The following is a 23,950-nucleotide window of genomic DNA, read 5'->3' on the forward strand; positions in this document are numbered from 1 at the left end:
ATCAGCTAATCCATATCCATGGAGAGCTGTATTGCAAAGCACAGTTCACTGTGTCAGAGCAGGAACACCACTCAGGCTGCTCTCCTTCTCTCCCTGGCCTAGACATCTCCTAGAGAGCAACTCCAGTTCTTTTGCCAAAATGTGTGGCATGAGATTTTGTTGTTACCTTTTTCAAAACAAGTCCCACTTGAGCCCTCCCACTATGGCCTGCTTTCTGTGCTTTGCAGTGATTGTTTGCCCTCCCTTTTTCTGTGGAAGCTTTATGAAACTGGAGATTTGATCAGGTTCCCATTTAGTGTATGCATATTTGTTTTGTCTCTTAAGTTCCTGGAGGAGATTCAGCCAAGTGGTTGTTTTATTAAATATGATGACACACATGCTCAAAATGAGATCAGTCTCCATCTCTCTTTATATATATATATATCTATATATATAATGTGTATACACTTGTCATATATGGATATAAGTTGAGTAATGACTGGCTGGAGAATCATTACAGTGTCAGCTGTAGCATCTGTGGTCATTCTGTACAGGTTTTGCAAACCAGTAGCTCAATGGGAGTTGGCAATTTTGGCATATGCTGGTACCATAAGTTCAAGGACATGTTCAAGTGGTCTAAACTCCACCAGATACCACGATTGAAATCACAGGCCACTTGAAAAGTAGTCATTAAAAACCTCAGCCTAATTGCAGTAAAATGCAGTGGCTGTTATGCCTGTGTGGATAAGAACTTTCATAAAGTATTCAGTGTTGGTGAATTCAGCTCGGAGTTTATTTGCTTCTTTTGTCTCTCCTTTTGATTCAAGGGAGTCATGGTACATTTATGTGATGAACCTAGGAAATAATTGAATTTAAATCTCAGAAAAACGTGCAAACACCAATGGGTGCCTGACATGTTTGAGTACTAAGATCAAAGCATTTCATGTCATTGTTTAGAAACAAACTGGGAAGTTTCGTGTCTCTGGAAAAGTACTTAATCAGGAAGATTTTCTAATAAATGATATCAGGAGGTACAAATGCAGCAAAATTTCAAGTTTATTTGTTTAGCTTAGAGTTTGTATTTGTGAATTGCTACATCTGGAACTCCCCACAGACTGAGACCCATCCACACCGTGAGTTGAAGTGTGAGAGAACAGTGATTAGTCTGTCATAGTTTTGTCTCATTAAGTTGATATACTCTGGTTAACTCCATCAGTGCTTTCATGTAATTAATATATTTTGGGAGTCTGCTTGCAGTCTTTGATTGATGCTTGTGTTCCCCTGTACAGATAAAGGTGGAACCAGTTGTTCCAGCTCCATCACCGGTTATTCCTCGGCTGACTTTAAGAGTGGGCGCAGGCCAAGACAAGATGTAAGTATGAATCCATCTGTGAGGTGTATGCTCACCACTCTCCATCCTCTGGCACTTGTGGGAGCTCTTCAGTGGGAAAAGCTTAAAAATTAGTGGTAAATTACATTTGTACAGCAAAGTATATTCTCCAAGTGACACCCACCACCTTCCATCCATCCTGCTGTGTGCCCTATTCCATGTCTTTCTAGGGCATGGATTACAGGACTCCATCTAGGCTGGAGATGCCTCCAGTGACATTTAGTGAGGTTTCTGTAATGCATGGTTATCCTGAGTGTAACCTACAGCTAAGTTTCACAACACTCCCCAGCTAACAGTTGTTTTGTGCTTTAAAACATAACAGTTGGAATTCCTTTATACACATCTGTTTTATTATAACTGTTGATGATTATTCATGAGTGTACCTAACGCATTTCAAGTGCTGGTTCATTAGCTCCCTAATTATTGGGTGCTGTTGTACAAATAATAGTTACTTTGTACTGGATGAGCATAAATAGGGTGATCCCTATCCTGAGATCATCCAGCATAAACAGGAGGCTGGAGAGGCTGGGGAATCCATGTGTCACCAGGCTTCTCAGGCTGGGCCTGTGTTGTATGTGAAGGGTTTCTTTTAATCAGGTTTTTTGTGTTGGATTTCATGGCACAAAGCACACTTTCATGTCAATGGTAAACATGAGCACCACACAGATCTTTCCTTTGCATTCCTCACATTAAATACTGCTAATGCAGTTGTTTCTCTTATAGAACTATAATGAACTAAACCCCCTAATCACTATTTTTTCTGTTAAATGGGATTTTGATGATTATATTCTTTTTCTCTGCTGTCCTAGTTCTCCCCAGTAGGTTACCATGGCTTTTACTGGTTTGAAGCTTCTAAGGAACTTCAGTCCTTCCTTGGTTTCTAAGGGACACCTGCACCCCAATTATTAATCATTTTTGCGTTCTTTCTTTCACAGCATTTGAGTGTGATCTAAAATTTCTGTGCCTCAGGTTGCTGTACAAATTCCAGCTTTCTCAGAATACTTGTCTGTCCTGCTGAGCATGATTTGAATGTGCATGGCTGGACATGCTGTCCCTTGAAAGCCCACATCCATTTTCCTCCTTGAGTAGCTATGGATACTTCTAAATCCTGCTTTTTCAAGGACTGTAGAGTGTTTTTATGGGGGAACTTTACTCATATTCTCAAGGCAGAACTTCTCAATTAAAGATCTGAAGCCATATTTTAGCACCAGTTATCTTCCAACCTTATCTCACCACAGTGTTTCTCAGACTCACACACATTTTGAGAGGGGACTTCAGATTCCCTCTGTTTGCTACAAATCATGTGGGTGCATCATTGTCATCCCTGCCACCCCTTAGTGGGTCTGAATACTGACATCTTGTTTCATGTTTTGGGAAAGTCACTTTTATTCCAGATTAATTTTTGTATCTTTAATGGCACCTTGGCCCTCATCTGAGGAGCTCATAGCAGGCAGAAAGGAAAGCTTTTTGATGTGTTACAGTAAGGGAAAGTTAAACTTATATTTCAGCTGTGTTGGTAATGAGGTTGTAAATATCTGGCAGTTATCATATAAAAATGTTGTGTTTCAGTTAGCCTGTCTCTGGAGTTTACTGGCATGGGATTGTTTGAGGATACCATGAATCTCCATGGAAAGGTGCAAGAAAAATTTTTAGGGATTCCTAGAATTTGATATGAGTAGAAACTAGATGGAGAAATTGGTTATTTCAATTCTCTGTTAGAGAGCAGAGTTGCTGGGAGGCTTTTGGGAATACTCAAGTAACTGTTCAAGCGAATTTGTTTAGGGGAACTTCATATAGAACATGTTTAATAGAGGCCACAGGCTTTCAGGTGTCTGAAGTGAAAACGTCAGATTGATGGTGCATGGAGTGGAGATTCACATCACCCCACAAACTCAGCACAACCCCAGCACAAGCTGAGTGAGTAACACAGTGGTGAGCAAAATGCCTTTGCAGTGCAGTGAGCAGCTGGAGCTCTTCAACCTGGGGAAGTGAAGGCAGTGGAGAGAGCTCAGAGCCCCTCCCAGTGCCTGAGAGGCTCCAAAAAACCTGCACAGGGACTTTCTACAAAGGCATGGAGTGACAGGATAGGGGAAATGGCTTCAAACTGACAGAGGGCAGGGTTAGATGGGATATGAGGAGGAAATTGTTCCCTGTGAGGGTGGGGAGGCCCTGGCACAGGGTGCCCAGAGAAGCTGTGGCTGTCCCTGGATCCCTGGAAGTGCCCAAGGCCAGGCTGGAGCAGCCTGGGATAGAGGAAGGTTCCTTGTCCATGGCAGGGAGTTGGAACTGGATGATCTTTAAAGTCCCTTCCAACCCAAATCATTCTGTGATTTTATAATTTTACTTCTTGACTCCTCTGCTTGGACCAGTGTACAAAGCAGTGGTGGCAGCAGCAGGAAAATCTTTTCTCTTGTGTTTGTGAATAAAAGTATTTCTCCCAGATTCAAAGTAATACCTGCATTCAGCCCTGTCTGAAGTGCAAATGTTCTTACAACACACATCAGCTCAAAAAAAGTGGCTATTAACAACATTGGGTTAATAGACATGAAAATGTATTATTGCTGAAGGATGGACTGACCAATATTGGAAAAACTGTCCTACTTAAGAGTTTTTTTGCAAGTGTTTTAACTGCACAGTAAAACAAGAAGAAAGTAGATTATTATCAAAGCATTTCCATCTTAGTTGTAAACAATTACAGCAATACTTGCATGGATGCCACATTAGAAGAAATTTACTGGATTCCATTCTAATGCAATTAGAGCTAATTTTGTTCTTTAAATGAATAAAAGGTCAGCTAGTAAATCTAGTTTATCTCAAGTCCAGGCTTCAATAAATTGTTTTATTTAATTTGTTGTAAAAGATCTTATCCTTAATGGGCCTTGCTCTTATTGGTTTGCTTGGGTTCTAAAATATTTATGACCACCTTTTTAGATATGATTTGAATGATATGTTGGAAAGGTTTTTCACTTTTTTTTTTTTCCATTCCAGTGTTATCAAGGTAGATTGCTAACTGAGTTAGTATAGGAAGGAACTGGAGATGCTATCTTTTTTCAAAACAAAACAAGCAAAACAAAAAACATGGACTTTTAAATTTTAAATGAACTGCAAATGATGAGTAGGGTTTAATACTTTTATTCAATTACATCATGGCTTCTTTTTGTCTTTTTTTTTTCCTAAGCACTTTTCATTTTTCATACACATAAACTTTTTAAAATCATGTCTATTGATAATGTGTTGACATTCCAGCTACTACTACAGCTGACATAAACTTCAGCAAAAGCACATGCTGTAATGTTTGATACTTCCCATAAATTTATTCTACATTTAAATACAGCTTTTAAGAAAAAACACATGGCTGCTGACACTAATGCCAGACCACAAGCACATTACTACTCACTGGGAGCTATTTCAGTGTTTCTGTGCCCTGGAAGCAGGATATATGTTCTTTGTGAAATCAGGTCTCCAAATTTACCTTAAAATTTCAGACTTTTGCTCCAGACCCATATCATAACTCTGCCATCAGCAGGGAACCTGGAAATCAGACAGGAAGAAGGGGGAAGACAGGCATTTTAACAATGTTTAACTGGCAAACCTGACCTGCTGCTCTAATGAAATTGCCCTTTGTCTTCTATATTTTTTAAGTGAGCAGATACGTGACTTTCTCCAAAAACAAATCACACACATGCTCAGATATGTATGTGTGTGCCTATAAAAATATATATTAAATAACCTGTGGATTGTAAGATAAAATCCTAAAAGGATTAAGGGATGAAAAAAAATTTGTTACCCAGATACTTAATTGGCCCACTACAAATCTTTATTACTTGGTTAGGGATATTATCAGTCCAAGCCCAACTTATTTTTGTGTGGAGGCTCATTCAGCTGCATGATACCCCCATGACAAAAACCATGAACAGAACCAGCTGCCTTCCTGTGTAGAGGATCTCAAAACCAAGGGTCAAGATAGAAAAATTATCCTGTGATCATAGGTGTGACCCCTCTGTAATATCAGTGACCCAGAAGAGTATTTTTGGGTCTAGGAGGACAGGAGAACCTAGGTTATTACACCAAGTTTCTTGATTATCCATCTAAGAACTTCTACAGAAGAATGAATCTATTAATCCAAAACTTTTCCCACAGGCAAGAATTTTTTCCCAATATCCAATCTAACCCTGCCCTCTTTCAGTTCTATTGGCTCAAGAATTTGTTATTTTAAGTGCAACACAAAATTACAGTAAATCAGTTCTTCACTCATACTTTCTGAAATCTCACAGAACTATATAATTTCACCTGTAGCATGCAGAGAGCCACCCAGTGTATGTTCACCAAAAAAGAGATGCCTTAATGAGGGATCTTCTGTCTACAACAAGCTTGATTTACAAAAGAGTTGAGTTGCAAACTCTCCAGAGGTTGAATTTTCTTGGGAAAACTGCACACATCCATACACAATCAGACTTTAAAAGGTCATGGCACCAAGGGAGGAGAGAAGAAGAAAAGATGGTTTTAACAAATGCATCCATATACTTCTTATTGACCTGGCTGAAAAAAGAAATCAGCCAAGGACTGTGTTGGTGCTCCCCAAAGCTCACTGGGGATCTGAGTTGTTGCTGTAACATGAACATGTGTTCTTTTAAAACTGTTCAAGATCTATGTGAGTTTTGGAAAAGAGGCTGGATATCCAAGACTTTGTGGCTAGTTGGAATTAAACTAGAATCCTGCCCTGTGCAGTTTCCAAGAATGCACCTGATTGTTACAGAATCATCTTTGGTGTCTATTCAGGACTTCAGTTTTTAATGGGGTTGTTCTCATACAGATAAATCAGAGGATGTGAAGAAACTTTTGAACTTTGGGTGCTGTTTAGTGGAGCACTAGTCAGACTTTGCTAATTTACATTATTGCCTTCATAGTGTTTGCCCACAAAAGCTGAATAATGGGGTTCATTAAGCTCCCTGTACAGGCATATCCAAATTGTTTGCCTCCAGCCTTGGCTCCCTACGTGTGGCTGGGGAGGGAAGGATTGCCTTTTTATTGACTTGTCAAGCCTTAGGTTTGCATTACCAGCCAAGTAGCTCATGACCCATTCCATTTATTGCACTGTTTTGTGGTGGGGAAACAGGTAAAGGAATCCTGCTGGAAGCCCCTCCTTCCACACGTTGCAATGAATAAGGGCAGTGTTCGGAGCAGCTAAGGCACCGTGACCAAGCCCCTGGACAGACAGAGTGGCAGCAGCGTGGGGCCATTGTGGGACACAGCTGTGGGTGGTGTTGGTTACCCTGAGAGACATTGCTTATTCAAGGGAAAGCTCCAGAGGAGAATTCATTGAGGAGTTAAAGAGGAGGGGAAGAAGAAAAAAAAAAAAAAGTGATACTTCAGGGAGAAAAATGGAGAAGAGCTAACCACTGTTTGGGAAAATTAAACAATAGAGCACAAGCAGTAAAAGTCTGTGTTTATTGCTGTGCTAATGGGCATCCCAATTATTTTAGCAGGGAAAGGCCATGTTATCCGTGCATTGGCAGAACTAGTGCTCTGGGTGTCAATCCAAGTTGTGCTGTAAAAGAGCATGTAATGGTGAAATCATTTTTGATATGATCAATAGACCACCTAAGTGAGAAGGCAGAGTAATGAAAAATGATCTTGCTCCTCTCCAAGGTGTGCTGAAGGAATTCCAGTGATCTTTACAGCTTTCATCAATCTTTGTGAGTGTATTTACTGACATAGCCACATCTCTCTGTTCTGTAGTCTTTTAAATTATAAGAGCTGGAGGACTGATTTTTGGTGCCTTTTTAAATGCTGAATGTATTTTAATGAAGATACTGTCTCAGCTATGATTCATATCCCTTTCCCAATTGTTCTTTTTTAGTGTTACATATTGGCCCAAATCCTGCTGTAAAATCCCCATGTGTGGTCCTGTATCTATCCAAAAGGCTCTTTCACTTTGGTGGAGGTTCCCCAGCCTCTCCCTTGCTGCAGGATTGCAGCTTTTACATGAAAAAAAAAGTGAAGAGTACCATATCCTTTTTACCAAACCAAGTAAATGTTCATTTTTGTTTATATTTCTAGAGGTGATTTAGCACAGCTTTTTCTTCCTTGAGCATGAATTAAATTTACAACTTCAGATGTAGTCCTTAGGATTTTTCTTCCTTTTATTTTTTTTTTTTTAATTACTGAAGCCACCCCAACTAATTATTCATCCTGTTTATGGTAGGTAGTAGTCTGTGGCAAATTATTTTCATTTTGCTGCTGGCCACGTTGGGTGATGACTCCAAAAGTGAATCCATAAAAAGGCTTGAGTCATTAGAAAACAAAACAACTTACTGTGAGATTCTTTGATTTTGCTGCTTATTGCTCAAGAGTAAAGAAAAAAATTGTATACTGTATACCACAATTAAAAAAAAAAAATACTTCAGGCAGGTTTAGACACATGAGGGAATTGCTTGTGTAAATGGCCATGAGCAGCTGCCCTTCTGAAGCACAACAGAAACTGATCAAATATGTGTTAAAGATTAGAAAGGCAGATGGGTATTTATTTCAAAAAGAAACTTTGGATGGAGGATGACTGCAAGAGAAAGGTACTGATTTGTTCTTGTCTTTAACAGAGGTGCTTCTTTTTATTCAGGTTTTTAAACCTTCTTTTTATTGAGGTTTTTAAACAAAAGTGAGGAAACTGCATAGACCCAAGGATTTGTGGGATGGTTCCTGGGAGCTGGATGTGGACAAGAAGAGCATAAATAGCCACAAAAGAACAGATGGTCCTACCTGAATTTAGTGAAGTTGTCCTGTTGGCAATTTGTCTTCAGCTGTACAGAGTCTCCAAGTCCAGGACTGTCTGTCTTACTTGTTTCTTTCAAAAGCAAGCTTGGTAACAAGCTGAAAATTACAGCTTTAAAGATTTTCTAAACCCATACTGGTACAGCTTTCTGGTAGTTAATACAATTCATATTCTATACCAGTTCCCACCAAAAAGAATGGATATATATGGGCAAGCTCCTAGATGATGTATCCCATAACATTTCCCAAAACAAATGACAATAAAAGGCAGTTTGCTGGGAACACAGAAGAGAAAGTTTGCAAAGAGCTCATTGACATAAACATGTTTTACCAGGTTCTGGTTTTGCTCTTGAGAACTCAGCAGAAGGGGTTGGTGCCAGGTGGTTTTAACATTGAAGATGTTTGTTATTGATGATAAGAGAAAAAAAAAGATGAAAGATACCAAGACGCCACGCTACCAGCTCAGTTTTGTTTTGTCAGACTGGCAGTGAACCATCCAGAGGTGTAAGTCAGAAGGGTGAGAAAATGGGAGGGAGATTTAGGAGTCATCGACAGCAAGGTGCTTGTGGTTGTTGGGAGAAATTCTCTGGGTGTAACAGATACAGAGGGTGAAGGCCAAGGGCAGGACTCTGTTTCACTTAAAGCAATGGGAAAATAAACAATAGAAAACCTGTACTTCAATTTCAACAGTGCATGTGTCCGTAAAGCAAAGGGGATAGCTGGAAATGTCAGCTGGACTGAATGTCCAGATGTTTGTGGGGCTTTGCCATAATGTTGGAATAGTACAATCATATAATAATTTAGGCTGTAAAAGACATCTTAGATCATCAAGTCATAACCCAGCACTGCAAAGTCCATCACTAAAGTGTGTGCACAAGTGACACATCAACATGTCTTTTAAATCCCTCCAGGGATGGGAGGCTCCACCACTGCCATGGGCAGCCTGTTCCAGTGCTTCACAACCCTTTTCCTGAAATCATTTCCCCTAATATCCAGCCTGAACCTCCTTGGGCTCAATTAGAGGCCATTTCCTCTTGTCCTTCCATTTGTTACTCAGCAGAAAAGACCAACCCCCACTGGCTGCACCTCCTGTCAGGGAGTTCTAGAAGGTGATAATGTCCCCCCTGAGCCTCCTTTTCTCCAGGCTGAACTCCTCAGCTCCCTCAGCTGCTCCTGGTGCTCCAGACCCTTCCTCAACTCCACTGAAACATAGAATGAGCTTTTGGTCTCCATCTGCACCCTTGAAGGTCAACATGGTTTACCTGGGAGAAGCAAGCACCCAGAAGAGTGGATGTTATCTTGGAATAATCATTTTTCTTGATAGAGAAGAATACCACATGGCAGGTGATGTTAAAGTGCTGAAGTCTTTTCACTTACAAAATTGCTTGGGGCTCCATTGGCACTCTACAAACTCTCAAGTTGGTCACAGCGTGTGCTTGTGGAGCTTCTGTTTGCCAATATGACTTGTTTGCACAGAATAAAATATTCAGCAGGACATAAAACAGCAAATAAATTTCCCTTTCTAGAAATAATAGGGGAATTAGCCTACATTAAAGAGCTTAAATCACACTGATTCTCCTCCAGGGCTGGAATAAAATTTTCAGAATCACCTGTTATCTTTGAAGAATCTAAACCATATGGAAATTTCCTGATTTCCTTAGGTGTTTTTGACATTCTTACCCATAGGTCTTAGAGTGTTTAGGTTTTTTCTGGTGCAACAATCTCAGTTCCAGGTGTGAGACTTTTCAGTAACAAAATAGTTACATCGCTTTCTAGCATCAAGGAATTTATATCAATAAGGGAATATCAAAGCTAATAGATAATGTGATGATTGATAATCCAAGTGAATTGCACCAGTTTCAGTTATGTCAGTGCACTTGATAGTGTCATTTTCTTACACACAGAGACCCATTTAGCTCCTTCTTGCTTAAAAATGGGTCATGGGTTCAGAAAATAATTAGGACTTTTCAAATGTTGCTTTTTTCCTCTGGGCAGAGGAACAGCTTTTTGGGAGCTCTGCCTCTGCAGAAGAAGCAAAGATTACTGTGATTTTTTTACTAGACCTTTGGAAGTACTGATGCAGTATTTTTTTGGAGCTCATTGCCCATAGCAATCATTCTGCCCTGTGGCCCATATCCTGTTTTTGAAAAGCCATTTCCTTTTGGTGCACATCTCTCCCCTGTGTTTAGGTGAAGCAGTCAATGGGGCTTTCAGCCGTAAGGATCAGAATGAAATCAAATAAATTACTTCCAAAGATAGGAAACCATTTCACACCTTGGAGCTTCATTTTACTCCAAATGTAGAATGTTACAGCTCCTGCCACTTAGAGCCGATTAGAAACCAACTGACCTGTTACAACACTTTCCAATCTTGGCAGAATGTGCACTTTGCCTGCAAGCTGGCACTTGGTGTTCATCCTATTTGGGTTTGGAGCTATCACTGTGAACAGGGTGATTGCCCCAGAGTGATGATTAAAAAGGGTTTTCATTCACTCTACCCTCCTGAGAAACAGAAACAGTGAAGTTTTCTTTTCTTCCTTCCCCTTGGAGCAGTGTTGGACAGTTTTAAACCAGCAGATAAGCACTGAGTCTTTACTTTAAGGGTGATGAGACACTGGCACAGGATGCCCAGGGAGTTGGTGGACTCCTATCCCTGGAAGTGTTCAAGATCAGGTTGGATGGGGCTCTGAAAAGTCTGGTCTAGAGGAAGGTGTCCCTGCCCATAGCAGAGGGGTTGGGACTGGAATATCTTGAAGGTCCCTTCCAACCCAATCCATTCTTTGATTCCATGAGATCTGTCTCCTCAGCTGAGATTCAGATATTACACACTATTATCTTGGCCCAGCACAGCCTTGACATAAGTGAGCAGAAGTGGCAATGGAAAATTTCATTAAGTTCTCATATTGGGTTGAAATGCTATTTGTACTGGAACAGATTGCGAGGAAGAAAAATAACTTAAAATGCCTTTGTCAGGAAGCTTCATGCTCTGCTCTTTTAGCAAAGGAATTATATTAAAAAAAAAAAAACACAGAAAAATAAATGGTAATCATGGTATTTGAGGATTTCTCTGTCCTTCTGTCCTTCCACTTTAAATTTCACATCCCTTCAGTTTGTTCCCTTTTTATTACTTTTAGATGTGTTTTCCTGGTTACTACTGAGCATTCTGTGACAAACCAAGACGTGTTCAGTGATAAATACACTGAGGTTCTGTGAGCAGGACAGCTCCTACTGGCTTTTAAAAAGAAATCCAAAGTGAATTTAGGTTGGACACAACCAAACACACAGTGTTTACATTAATTCTGGGGTTTTTTTTCAAAGGGAGTGGTAACCTGTAGTCACAATTTATGGAGGTTCTTATTACCACATCTATTCCAAAGGTTTCCTCACACCCCTTTATTCTGGAGGAACTGTTTTGATTCAAAAACAACTTTTAATTGACCTTTTATCTTTCAGTGTAGAATGTGTTTGTGGTACATTGCCAGGCAAGCAGCCTGCAGAGAAATGCAGTTCTTGTTTCAGGACTCTGTGTTGGAGGTGGTTGATGTTCATTTGTGTTTGATTTCTGCAAAAAATACTCATTCAGCCTCAGTTTTAGAGTTCTTGGATTGGTGTGGAGAAGGAGGTGAAAGTTTGTTTTATATAGTATTGTATTTGCAGACTAAGGGATGATTTTAGAACACATGAAAACACATTTGGGAAAGAAGGTAACAACATACGTGTGGTGATGTCCCAAGGAAGAGTTTAAATCCCAGGAGGACTCAGGTGGATGGAGGCTCTGCTGCACTGAGAGCCACCCACTTGCAGTGTGCTCTGTGCCTCAATTTTCCTGTCTATAAAACAGAGCTCATAAATCTTGCCATCATTTACATAGTGTTTTGATATCAGGTTTCTCTCCAAGTCTGAAGTAACAGTAATTATTAGTCGTGGGACTGCTATTTCCCTTTGATTTCTCCCCACCTCCATATTGCCATGTGTGCAGCCCCTTCTTCAGGACAGGCTAAACCACCCTCGCTGAGATTACCCCATCACCTCTAATGGTGCAGCACAAAACCATTCATTTCTCCACTCTGGAGTCTAAAGTCTCTGAACTTCATTAGCCCAAGGGAGTGGTAGGCCCAAGCGTGCTCCGAAATGCCGATCTCCTGTTTTGATAACTGAGCTCTGAAATCAAGATAAACAAGCTGCCCTATATACTGAACATGTGCTAATTGCACACTGCAGACACGCCAGCCAATCGATGAGCCCGTGTCGCTCGCTAATGAATATTTGTAGTTTTGGAAGATTTCACATGTGGTGTTCCTTGCAGCTTCTGCAGTTATTAGCAGAGTGGCTTCGAAGACCCTGTGCAGGAGGAGAACCTGGCTTTAGACCAAGAAGCTCTGTAATTTAATTTCATGTGTTAGCTGGGCATGGTCACTCTTATTCAAATTGTGTTAGCTAATACTTCTTTCAAACTGTTTACGCTGCGTGCAAAGTTGTGTTTAAAGCCCTATTAGCTAATACATTTCCTAGTCTAGACTTGGGGAGGGTTGACTCCCTGAAGAACTCCTGGCAGGACTTTGTTTACTTGCAGGAGTTGGGAGAGGGAGGCAGGGGAAGTAGGGGCAATAATGTTTGGAACCATCCAGATGACTTTTCTGCTCCTATATTTTGCTTCCCATCCCTATCCTCACTTTTATTATTGCTAAGAGTTTATTTATTGAGAGATGGTTCTCAAATCATCAGGATAGCTTTGCAAATCATGGGAATATCAGCACCAGCCAAGGTCTTGGGCATTCAGCGTTGGGAGCCAGGGCTTTCTGTGGAATGGGGAAGACACGGAAGAAGCATCTGAGTTGAGCACAGCCAGTCTGGCAGGAGATCCAGGAGCCACATAGTGAGACTTTCACTGAACCAGAAACACATCATGAGCCAAAGAGAAAGCTTCCTTGGTGGGAGATAACAGTGGGGTTTTGGATGTTCCTCACTAACAGGAGAAGGAGGCTGGTTTTGATGCGTGGGTTGCTCCCAGGATGGCTGATAGTAGCTCCTTTCTTCCTTCTGCAAGTCACAGACAACATAAATTAAGACTCCTGCACTTTGACTCACAGTCTAGCACCTTACTGACACATACAGAGCCTGAGCCCCACATGAGGTACCTGAAGCAATCACTGGGACAGGTGTAGTGTGAATGTCTTCAGTGTTGCTGATGGAAAAATCATCTATCACCCTTTAGATTCCACTCTTTGACTTTCTTCTCTGTTCATAGAAGGTGTGATGCTGCACCTGGGGGTTAGGCAGGACTACCAAATTCATTGCTCTTGTTTCCTTTTACTATAACTCACCACAGTTCTGCTTTGTAGTGCAAGTGCCATATCATGTGAGAAAAACACCATTATCTCAGCTAGGCATTACATACTGTATAATTCCAAGTCTTTCTCAAATTATGGCTTGGAATTTTATTGACTTGAAATTCAGGCAATGTCTCCAATCACAGTGGTACTGCCTTTGGAGTATCAGAGTTGCAATAAACTCTAAAGTTGAACTTAGAATTTCCATTGACAGTGGAGCTGGACATTCCTGATTCTCAGGAGTTGTTGCAATTCGATTTTCATCATGATTTCTCTACTGGTGTCCCCATTTTTTACTTTCTTAAGCGATCCTTGTCCCTGGAATGTCTTTCTTTAAATCACCCTCTTTGTACAGTCCCATCACAGATCAATCACACTCCCACAGTTCCCATTCAAATATAAATAAATCAGTTAAATGATTTACCAAAATGTGGTAAAACAAATAGACCTATCCTGTGTTTTGTTTGAGGTTTTGGTTGTTTCTTGGGTTTTCCTTTTCCTTCTCTTTGTGTTTCTAACCTAGAGCCTTGTAGTAAGTGCTTTTTCTGGCTTGTCTGTGAAATTGCATGCACATCACTAACACTGTGTATCAACAGTCATTAATAAACCTTGGGTGCTCTATATATCCCCCTTCCTGGGCAGGATAGTTCTATACAGTGTATTTACTAGAGCTACATCCTGTCTACTTCAGCTACTCGAGTAAGTAGCAATATTTTAACTGCTGAGTGTATAGTGTGCGTCATTTATTTGTCCTGACTAGATCCACTGCTGATTTCATAAACATTTGGGGAAAGAAATACCAAACCAGCAAATATTTGCAGAACCCCCTAATGTAGAATCTTAACAGGATGATATTGTCTCTCAGTTTGAAGATTAAAATCAGTGCTGTTCACAGCTGATTAATTTTCCTTTCTAATATTTTCCACAAATTGAGCTAATGCAATAAAACTTAACGAAACAAGGTTTAGTAAAGCCACAGAGAATATTTATACGACAGTGAGGTACAGACTGGCTCAGGCTGTGCTGGCATTCACTTTGTAATGGCTCTGTGCTTTTTCCTGTAAATGGATGGGTGCAGCACTGACAACAGTCCTTGAGTGGGGTTCAAACAGCCTCTTTGGGGACTGCAGGGTGATGTGAATTAGCTACTCTATATTTTCTTTCTCTCTAGTCAGTGATCAGTTGTTGCTTTCTCTCCCATCAGCTCTAACAATTCTCAATGTTGGTCCTACAGAGTCATCAGCAAGGTGGTGTCAGCTCCAGAGGCCAAACCTTCCACTCCTGCAGCGCGGCCCAAGACGCCTCCGCCTGTGCCGTCACCGGTGCCAGCTCCTGTTCATGTCACCCCTCCTCCTGCTCCAGCTCCTCCTCCTCCACAGGCCACCATCTCTCCAGTCCTGATCCCACCACCTTCCCCAGCTGTGTCAGCAGCTGGAGGCTCCAAAGCTCCCGTTCGGAGCGTGGTGACCGAGACCGTCAGTACTTATGTGGTAGGTAACACATGGTGTGCTCTGTCCCAGTGCCATTCCTCTCTGGAGCTGGTGAGCTCCTGGGTGGCTCATCAGCTCACACTGATGGTTCCTGGATTCCTGATGTTGCTCTCTGTTAAAGTGCTATTTATCCAGCCCTTGTTTCCACACACATTTTGAGGGGTTAATAATCGAAACACTACGTCTTGGACTGAATTTTTAATTGGTTCCCAGTTCCAAATTTAAGTTCCTTCTAACTATGATATTTTCTGCTAACTGAGTTAGAGCACTTATTTTTGGAGGTAGAGGTTTTTTATAGGTGCTTTCAAAAGTGCTGAATTGAAATCTCAAATGTCAGACTCACCATAGATTTTGCTGTCAGTCAGGGAAAGTACAAAACCCTCATACAACATCAAGAACTTGACTTAGCCCTCATTTGAAATGTGCAGAGTCCACTAATCTCTTTCCTGGTTTCCTCGACATACAGGAATTGCAGATGTTTGTGCATCTCAGAAGTCTGTAGATTGTGCATTAGTCTACACTTCATTTGTGTGTTTGACATGTGCTCTGAACTTGGCCTCTGTCTGGCAGAATTCTTCATTCTTTTGGAAAAGTCTCTTGTGTAACATGGTGTAGGAACTGCATTCCCTAAAAGAATGTGCATATATGTCTGGGTAGGACAAGGCTTGCTGTGCTGCTGAGAATTTCTGCTTTAGATGCTGTGTGAAATGAAGTCCTCAGCATTCCTGATCCTTGAAAAGCAGCACAAGGGTAGCAGTGTTGTTATTCTCCCTGTCCTGGCTAAATTCCACTTGATTGGTGACACCTTGCTTAGCTGCAGTTTAAAAATCTCACCATTTAAAACACCTAAAGCTTACTTTTATTACAGAGTTTGCCATGTTTGAATTGCAACATAGGCATGATTTTTTTCTTAATATGATTCTTGTTCTAGTATTGATTTCTAATATAAATCTACCCTGCATTTCTAATGGAAAGGTGCTTCCCTGCTGGACTTAAACTGCTGTATCATGTTACTGGTCTCTATTTAAACAGCTGCTACATTTCACTCCTGAGTTAGTTACAGCACTGGACAACGTCACACAAGCTCTGCATATCCTTAGGGTGCAGGACACAGCCTCACCTTTGGTATCACAGTGTAAAAGCAGTCACTCTTATTATTACAGTCACTAGTATTATTGTCATTGTTATTATTACAGTAGTGCCCAAAGGTCTCAAAATTTACTTTAAGACAGAAACATTTCCTAAATGCTCTGCTACATCCCATTTTCTTCAGTAATTATGAAATTATTTAAAGATTATGTTAGTTTTAAAAAGAAATACCTACACTTTGCCTTGATGCTTCCAGTGGTAACACTCTTAGCACCTTAATGGAGAATTCAGATAATATGAAGGCTCCAGGTTATTTTTGCTTTTCACAAACCATAGACTATCACATCATGGTTTGGGTTGGAAGGAACCTTAAAGATCATCTTGATCCATCCCCCTGCCACAGGCAGGGACGCTTTCCACTCGACCAGATTATTCAGAGCCCCATCCCACCTGGCCTTGAACAGTTCCAGGGACAGGAAGTCCATCACCTCTCTGGGCAACCTATACAGTGCCTCACTACCCTTATTGCAAATATTTTTTTCCTAATATGCAATCTAAACCTACTTCCTTCAACTTAAGATCACTCCTTCTTATCCTGTCACTTCAGGCCCTTGTGAAAAGTGGTCTTTTGCAACATTATAGTTGAAACCAAGGCTTTACTGCATTAGGACTCAAATATGTGCTCATGCAGAGAAACACCTGATTTATCAGTCAAAATACTCAGAGAGAGGTTGAGGAAGAAGAAAATTAATAATAACTGTTAGAAGGAAATCCAGGAGACAAAATGATTTCCCTCAGATCACATGGAAAAGCTGTTCTAGAGACGAGTGGAGCCAGTGTGACAGAGGTGCCCAGCTCCCTTCTGCAGGGAGGAGAGGAGGGTGATTTTATAGTTCAAAAAATAAAGGATACACATCTCCCTGTTGGATAGCATCTCAGTCCTCGTGCTCTGCTCATTAGCTCTCAGTGGTTTGTACTAACACAGCAGTCAGCAATCCCACTCTGTCCCTGCTTGCATGACCCTTGGCTCATTAAGGAATGAGAAGTTAGGCAATATTTTTAATATACTTATTCAGCAGCCCAAGTTCTTGTTTAACAAACAGGCAGAGGTTTCTGTGATTATAGACCACCCTGCCCCTCTCCAGCCCCTGAGAGCCTGAGGCAGCCATTCTGCAGGGGGAAAAAAATACCTGAAAAACTAAGTTTGGAAAAGTTGGGGTGTCTATTTTCTGATGAGGCAACACCTGGCAGTGCTGCCTACACCTGGCAGGGCCAGTGCCCAAAACAGGCAGCACCAGAGATGAGATGAGGTGCCTGTGCTGGGGGTTGATGGGGGTGCAGCCAGGTGTTTGGGTAACATCCCACAGCATCCCTTCTCTGCAGCACCACAGCACAGCATCTCCTCCCTCCCCAACAGGGTTATCCCACTGAAATGCCCTGCACCTCTTCACTCTGAGCCCATACATTTCACCTGGGGAGCAGATGCTTCTCCAGCAACTTAAAGTGACTTTGCAGATGTGAGATTAGATGGTAGATAGGAATGATTATTGCAATCAATCAGCTTGGAAATCAAGTTAATTTTATGGTGGTGCCTACTCCATATCTCTGTTGAAAAGGGGATTGGTCCCTGGTTAGTATTCCTGGGACTTGTATTTTTGAGTTTTAAACCGCAAAAACATTCTGGGCTTTAAGAGGAATCAGGGAAGAGTGATGTGTTGGTTGCAACTCTGGTACATTCCTATTGATTTTTCAGGAAGTGGTGTAAAATGTACAGACCACCATGTAGTGGCTTTTTTTTTTTTTTACTTAGAACATTTGGGGCTTTTCATCTGCTACTTTTTAATATCGTGTTTGTAAGCTGTACAGATAGCAAAAAGTTATTGCCTGAGATATGTATAAATGCACAAAAGCTGAGAACAAAACAGTTTCTGCTTTTGAGATTCAAGGATAATGTGCAAATCTTCATAAAGGAGTGATGGAGTCAGGGTAATGCCCCAGACATTTTGTACTTTGTGTTGTTAATTGCACTCCTTTAGGTGGATTCTGTGACATTTTGCGTGTATGTTTTTAGCAAAGAGCCGTTCAAGAACCACTGGAAATCTAAAAATACAAACAATGGGTCAAGCAGGATATAAACATTTAAAAAATGCATATGATGAACCCGGTGAGCAGCTGCCCAGTACTGTAAATGATCTGCCTTTCTTGTTTCATTTACCCTTTAGTAAATTGTACTGCGACATAAATGTCATAAGGGGAATGGAAAGTTACTCAGTAACAACTTTTTTTATATCCTGATCTTATCAGCTCGTTGGAGTTGAAGACTTTGGCTAATAAGTAATGCAGCAATACATACACACGGCGCTGTATATTTTACATGCACATAAGAACTGTTATCTTACGCAGGAGGCTGCCGTGGCTCCTGCTTGCCATTAACAGAGTCGAATTTTAAAAGTAAAGACAGAGAGGGAATTGTGTCCTTAAGCCCTGGCTCTGTGTGTGAATGCCAGTGCTTAGGTTGGGTGGTGTAACTGGCTTTACTGGTTTACAGGACAATGCAGGAAAATACATGATTTTGTCGTCATGAGCAGTGTAGGAAAATCAATTAAGACGTAACACTGAGCTCTCATGATCAGAGAATTCACACATAACAACAGGGGCTGCTGAATGGCTTAGCATGATAAGCAAGAAACCTTTTTTATTTTTGCTGTTAGTTTTTTTAAATGTCAATTTTCCTGCCTGCTTAGCCCTGAGAACCAGCTAACTTTGCTTTTCTTTGCACCAGATCCGAGACGAGTGGGGTAACCAGATCTGGATCTGTCCTGGCTGTAACAAGCCAGATGATGGCAGTCCAATGATAGGTTGTGATGACTGCGATGATTGGTATCACTGGTAAGTTCTTCTCATCCATCCTGCTCTGCCAGTGCCTGGCAGATTGGGGCTGTATTATCAAAAAAACCTTTTTTTCTAATAGTTCGTGACGTTGGGAATATTTAAATAGCTTTACTGTGTCCAATTTAATAATCTGGAAGATATTTTTATCTCTGTTGCTCTGAAATTTGAAAAGGCAGATTTTAAGCTGTGAAGGAGAGTTACTTTTTAATTAATGGGCATTGGTGATAACGGTTGTTTTTGAAACTGCTGGGAAATATTGCTGATTCCAGGAATTTTGTGAGAACTACAGGATTATGAGCACAGTGTATACAGATAGACAGTTCAAATTATGAAGCATTGTATGAACAGTAATATAAATGTCAGCTCTTATAAAAAGGTTAGGGGAAATTAATCACTTTTTAGGCAATTTTTTTTTAAGCTACGTAAAATCATAAGGGTTTTTGCAGATGTGTTAAAGAAGCATTTGAAATTATTTTAAATCTAGTCTATTACACCTGAAAGTGCACCCATATTTTCTACTAAAACAACACTTTTTATCTGAGTATCCTTCTGATATTTCTCTTTTGTTTCAAAGTGAGAATTCTTAGGTTCTTATCATTGTTTTTTAGGATTTTTAGGTTTCAATCATTATATTCATTAAGATAATGATAATTACTATATTAATTCGAAGGCCAGATCCTGACACCCACTGGAAAGTTGAATTTTTTGGGGGTAAGAAACAAAAGCAATGTTACTCCAGCGAGATGATGTGCTATTTCCCTGTCCTTCACAGGCCTTGCGTTGGGCTTACGGCTGCACCCCCAGAAGAGATGCAGTGGTTCTGCTCCAAGTGTGCCAACAAAAGGAAGGATAAAAAACACAAGAAGAGGAAGCACAGGGCGCACTGAAGGCTTGGCAGGGACTGAAGTCGCGCGGTCACCGCGGCAGCTCCTGCCCCGACTCGGCTGCAGGAGGGACCCGCGGCTGCCGGGGCTGTGGCTGCAGTCAGGGCTGAGGAGATCCCTTGCTCGGGGGCTCTTGGGTTTCACAGACTGTCCGAGCCCAGGGCACTGGATTTGGGTACATTCTGATGCTGTTTCTTGCCCCTGCCAAAGGGGAATTTGCACAGAGCGCTGTGAAGACTTCGGTGGTTCCTGCGACCGCTCCCGCTCCTGTGGCTCGGCAGCAACACGGATGAATGTTGTAAATACAGATATCTGTCCTATTCTTTCTTGATTTCTTATTAATCCCTCTTGAACCTTTGCAGTAAGGTGCTGAGAGGAGGAGAAAATGTAAATTGCAGTAAGTTGTAAACTGAGACAACCTTCTGGAATGATTTCTGTAGTCTGGATACAGTTCAGCCTCGACTCTTGCTGAGCCAGATAATCATAATGTGGAAATAAAAAGTGGCTGGTAAATATTTTTGTGACGAGAATATATGAAGCTTTTTTCCTTGATTTTTAGTACTAACATAAAATAAACATGTTCAAGCTTTTGTGATATATCTTCTATTTTTAAAAAAAAAGTTTCTATTGTGTCAATTTTTTTCTTCCGTGTGAATTTCTTTTGGTGGACCTGTAATATATTTTATACTTTGATTTTTGGTTTTGTTTTGTTTTTTTTTTTTAAAGTCTTTGTCAGCATACCTTTTCATTGCTTGTACATTTCATCAAATGTGTAAAAACACTTCCCATTAAAAGATTTTCACACGTGTAAATACCTGCTATTTATAAAGTAATTTTTTTTAATTTTTTTTAGGGCTTGAGGATTTTTTGTTGTCGTTTGCCCGAGAATACAAACCTAGCAGCTACTAAAAGCCAGTGTGACAAACGCCTGTCCTCATGGCTGTGAGGGATTGGTGAGCTCTGCCCCAGCTGTGCGTGCACGAGGAGGTGGCCAGCACCATAATTAGGCCTCGATTCAGATACTTAAACATGTGGCAACTTCTTAAGAAGTGAGTAATCCTATTGCCTTCAAGGAGCCTGTTCCCACTCTTGGTTCTACATGTGCTTAAATGCCTTCTGAATTGGGAGCTTAGGCCAGGGGGGCTCTGCACTTCTAGTGGCAGCTACAGCATGTTAATCTGTAGCTGGAATGGACTTTTTTTTCCCCTTTTTCTCCTTTTTTTCTTCTTTTTTTATAATAAGTGATTAGCAAGTTTGCCAAAAGCATAGTATTTAGGTAGAGGAGATGCAGGTGTGTTCCTCTGCTTTTTGTATCCCCTTGGAAAGACTGGTAAACTGAATCCCAGTCACATCCCCTACTGAAAATGTGAGGGGAAGGTGCAGAGAAAATGAAATAAAATTCAGTGTTAGACATTGTAGTGCAATGGGTCTCAGACTAAATAAGAAAAATCTTGAAACTAATTTATGCCTTTTGTTTTCTAATCAATTTTAGATTGCATTGGTTAATTTGGGGATATCTGTATTTTATACCAATGCAATGAGAATGTCTGATGTTGGAGAAATATGTCCCTTTAGCCTGTTGTGCAGATATTAAGAGTTATTTTTTAAATGCATCCAAATTGATATTAATGAGAATGAATTAGTCATGTTTTCAAAAGTACCAGTCTAGTTAGGGAAATGAGGCTTTGCTGATAGAACTGTTAAATTGCAAATCAGTGGAGATATGGATGAAATGGGTTTATTAAAAGTGCACTGTTACCTGCTTTGTTCAATGCCATCTCGTTTATATTCCGTCCCTGTTAATTACCAGTCAAGAAAGTTCTTGGGTTTGATTTTTTATTCTATTTTATTTCGAATTGTTGGATGTTGCAATGCTGATTTTTGGGTTTTTCCACATGTAATGTGCAGACATACAAAATACGCCGTCTTTGGTCATTTCTGGTTGCAATAATAAAGAAATTAGCTTTTGGTAAGTTGTTTATGCATTTCCTCCTCCTCCTCTCCATGAATCAGAATTTCTCACATTTAATCAGCTGAATTACTCAGAATACCATGGGAGGGCTGAACTTGCCCCGTTCCATGGCTGTTCAGCTCTTTCTCTGCATGCTTGGCCTTGCTGCTGCTGGGTTGGTTTCTTAACCTGGTTTTTATGATTTTATAAATGACCCCTGTGGCAATAAAACCAAAGCATCATTTTCAGGAGGCTTGTGTGGCTGAGGGGATTAGTAACAGGAGAAGGGGCCCTTCACCTCCGGGTCATCAGCTTGGTGCTGAGCCTGCCTCCCTTTCACTTATGCTGGTGTGGATCAGGAATCAGTGCCATAAATGAATAATCATTCCAGAAATGCTTATCCCTGAGCAGCCATGTGGCTTGGACCTTCTTTACAGACCCCACCCAGCACTGAGCAAGCCCAGCTCCTTCCCCAGACCTCTGCATTTGCTGCTGGTAACTTCACAGGTTGGGTTACTTCTCCATAAACTTGGTGTATGGAAAGTTAGGGAGCTGTTGGGGCTGCTCCCTAGAGTCACTGCTTGATTTTAGGGTTGGGATTTGTGTTCATCTGAATCCTTTTATGATTTGTATTTTGGACACCACCATCCAAGAGAAGGGGGCACAGTGAGTGGGCTGCAGGTTGGTTTGTTCACTGGATGTCCTGGGGGAGCATCCAAGTCTCGAATGGTTTTCCTGCCTTGAAATGCAGCTTCATCAAGAGGAGCATCAGTTTGGGACGCTGCTTCTGGATAGTTGGAGTAGAACTGGTGTAGAGTTTAGAAAGTAAAGAATTAAAGAGTTTTCAGTGAGGAGACAACTCACCATCTTCACTGTAAAGAGCAGACAGGTACGCTTTTCTCCCTTTATGGATGCACTGTGTGTAGTGGATTTAAGCAGGACAGTAAGGATGGGTTGTAAATATTCAAGAAAAGAGCATAAAAACTATTCCGTGAGAAAAGCTTGTTGAATCCTGCCGTTACTCTGGGGCCAGATTTTTATCTGGAGTCAGTTGGGAGTCAGTTGGAGCTGTGTCAGTTTACAGCAGCCCGGGAGCTGCCCACTCACAGGCCAGTGCTGGGGCTGGACAGCAGCTCCTTTTGGAAAGTTTTTCATGCTTTTTATCCTGTAAATCCCCCTCCAGGGCAGCCTGTGCTGTGGGTCGCTGTGCTGGGTGCTGGCTGTGAAGCAGGTTCATCATTAGGCAAAACTGCAGCTTGTTAATGAGTTTTGCACCCAGAAAAAAAGAAACATAAAAAAGTTGATATCGAGACAGTAAGCTCAAAGCTCAGAAATGGAAGAAACTGTCTTGACTACTGATTTTTATTAGAGGACATAGGACATAAAAGCAGAGCATCCGTCCCCAAAGTAATGGGAATGCACTTTTCCCAAGATAATCTTTCTTTGGGGCTGTATGTTGTGCTCAGAGCATCATTTCTCTGCTTGACAAGGTGTTTCACTTCTGAAGGTGTCCACAGCTAAGTACAGTGAGGATCTTTATGCTCTGCAACTGATTTGTGATTCCAAATGTCCTGGAAGAGAAAGGGAATTAAAAAAAAAAAAAAACAAATCGGAGGGTATCAGAGCCTGCTGACTTTGTCTGGGCTTTACAGAGATAAAATATAGTGTATTACTTCACTGTATCACCTAAACCTTCTTTGTCCTCCTTTCAATAGGACGATTAAACAAAGACCTACTAACCAAATTAAAGTATAAAATGAACGCTGAGATATGGAAACCTTGCCAGGAAGAATGTTAATGAATGAAGTTCACTAAAGGCATGCTGGCTAAGTTTTCAATACAAATAGTTTTATGGCCAATCTCTTTAGATCATAGCAGTTTTCTTTAGAAGTTTTAAGTCTCGAAAGTAGATGAGTTTCCTTCACTGGGGAATGAATTAGATAATGCTCTGAATAAACTCCCTCTTCGCCGTCTTGTCAGTCATGCTGCTTAGGAAACGCGCCCTTTCTTCTGGGGACTTTTGGATCAGCTGTAACCTCAAAAGTAGAAAGCTGCTATTAATCCATGTGTGCTGTGTGGCAGAGGAGGCTGTAACGGGAGATTTACAGCCAGCAAACAGCTCGTACCTGGCTCTTGTGAGCAGAAACCTCTAATCGCGAGCTGTGCCAGCCGAGCCAA

At 41.0% G+C, this 23,950-nt stretch overlaps 1 protein-coding gene across 1 annotated transcript in view; it reads left to right on the top strand.

Annotated features, from left to right (window-relative positions):
- Positions 1 to 21,794, top strand: part of TAF3 (TATA-box binding protein associated factor 3) — a 113,052-nt gene extending 91,258 nt beyond the window's left edge. Inside the window, exons 4-7 of the mRNA XM_033058625.1 lie at positions 1,269 to 1,351; positions 14,701 to 14,956; positions 18,828 to 18,934; positions 19,710 to 21,794. Of these exons, the coding sequence (XP_032914516.1) occupies positions 1,269 to 1,351; positions 14,701 to 14,956; positions 18,828 to 18,934; positions 19,710 to 19,824 (561 nt within the window). The 3' untranslated portion in view covers positions 19,825 to 21,794. The remainder of the gene's footprint in view (positions 1 to 1,268; positions 1,352 to 14,700; positions 14,957 to 18,827; positions 18,935 to 19,709) is intronic.
- The last annotated feature ends 2,156 nt before the right edge of the window (positions 21,795 to 23,950 follow it).

Source organism: Catharus ustulatus, chromosome 4 (assembly GCF_009819885.2).
Source record: "Catharus ustulatus isolate bCatUst1 chromosome 4, bCatUst1.pri.v2, whole genome shotgun sequence".
In the NCBI taxonomy this organism is placed as follows: Eukaryota; Metazoa; Chordata; class Aves; order Passeriformes; family Turdidae; genus Catharus; species Catharus ustulatus.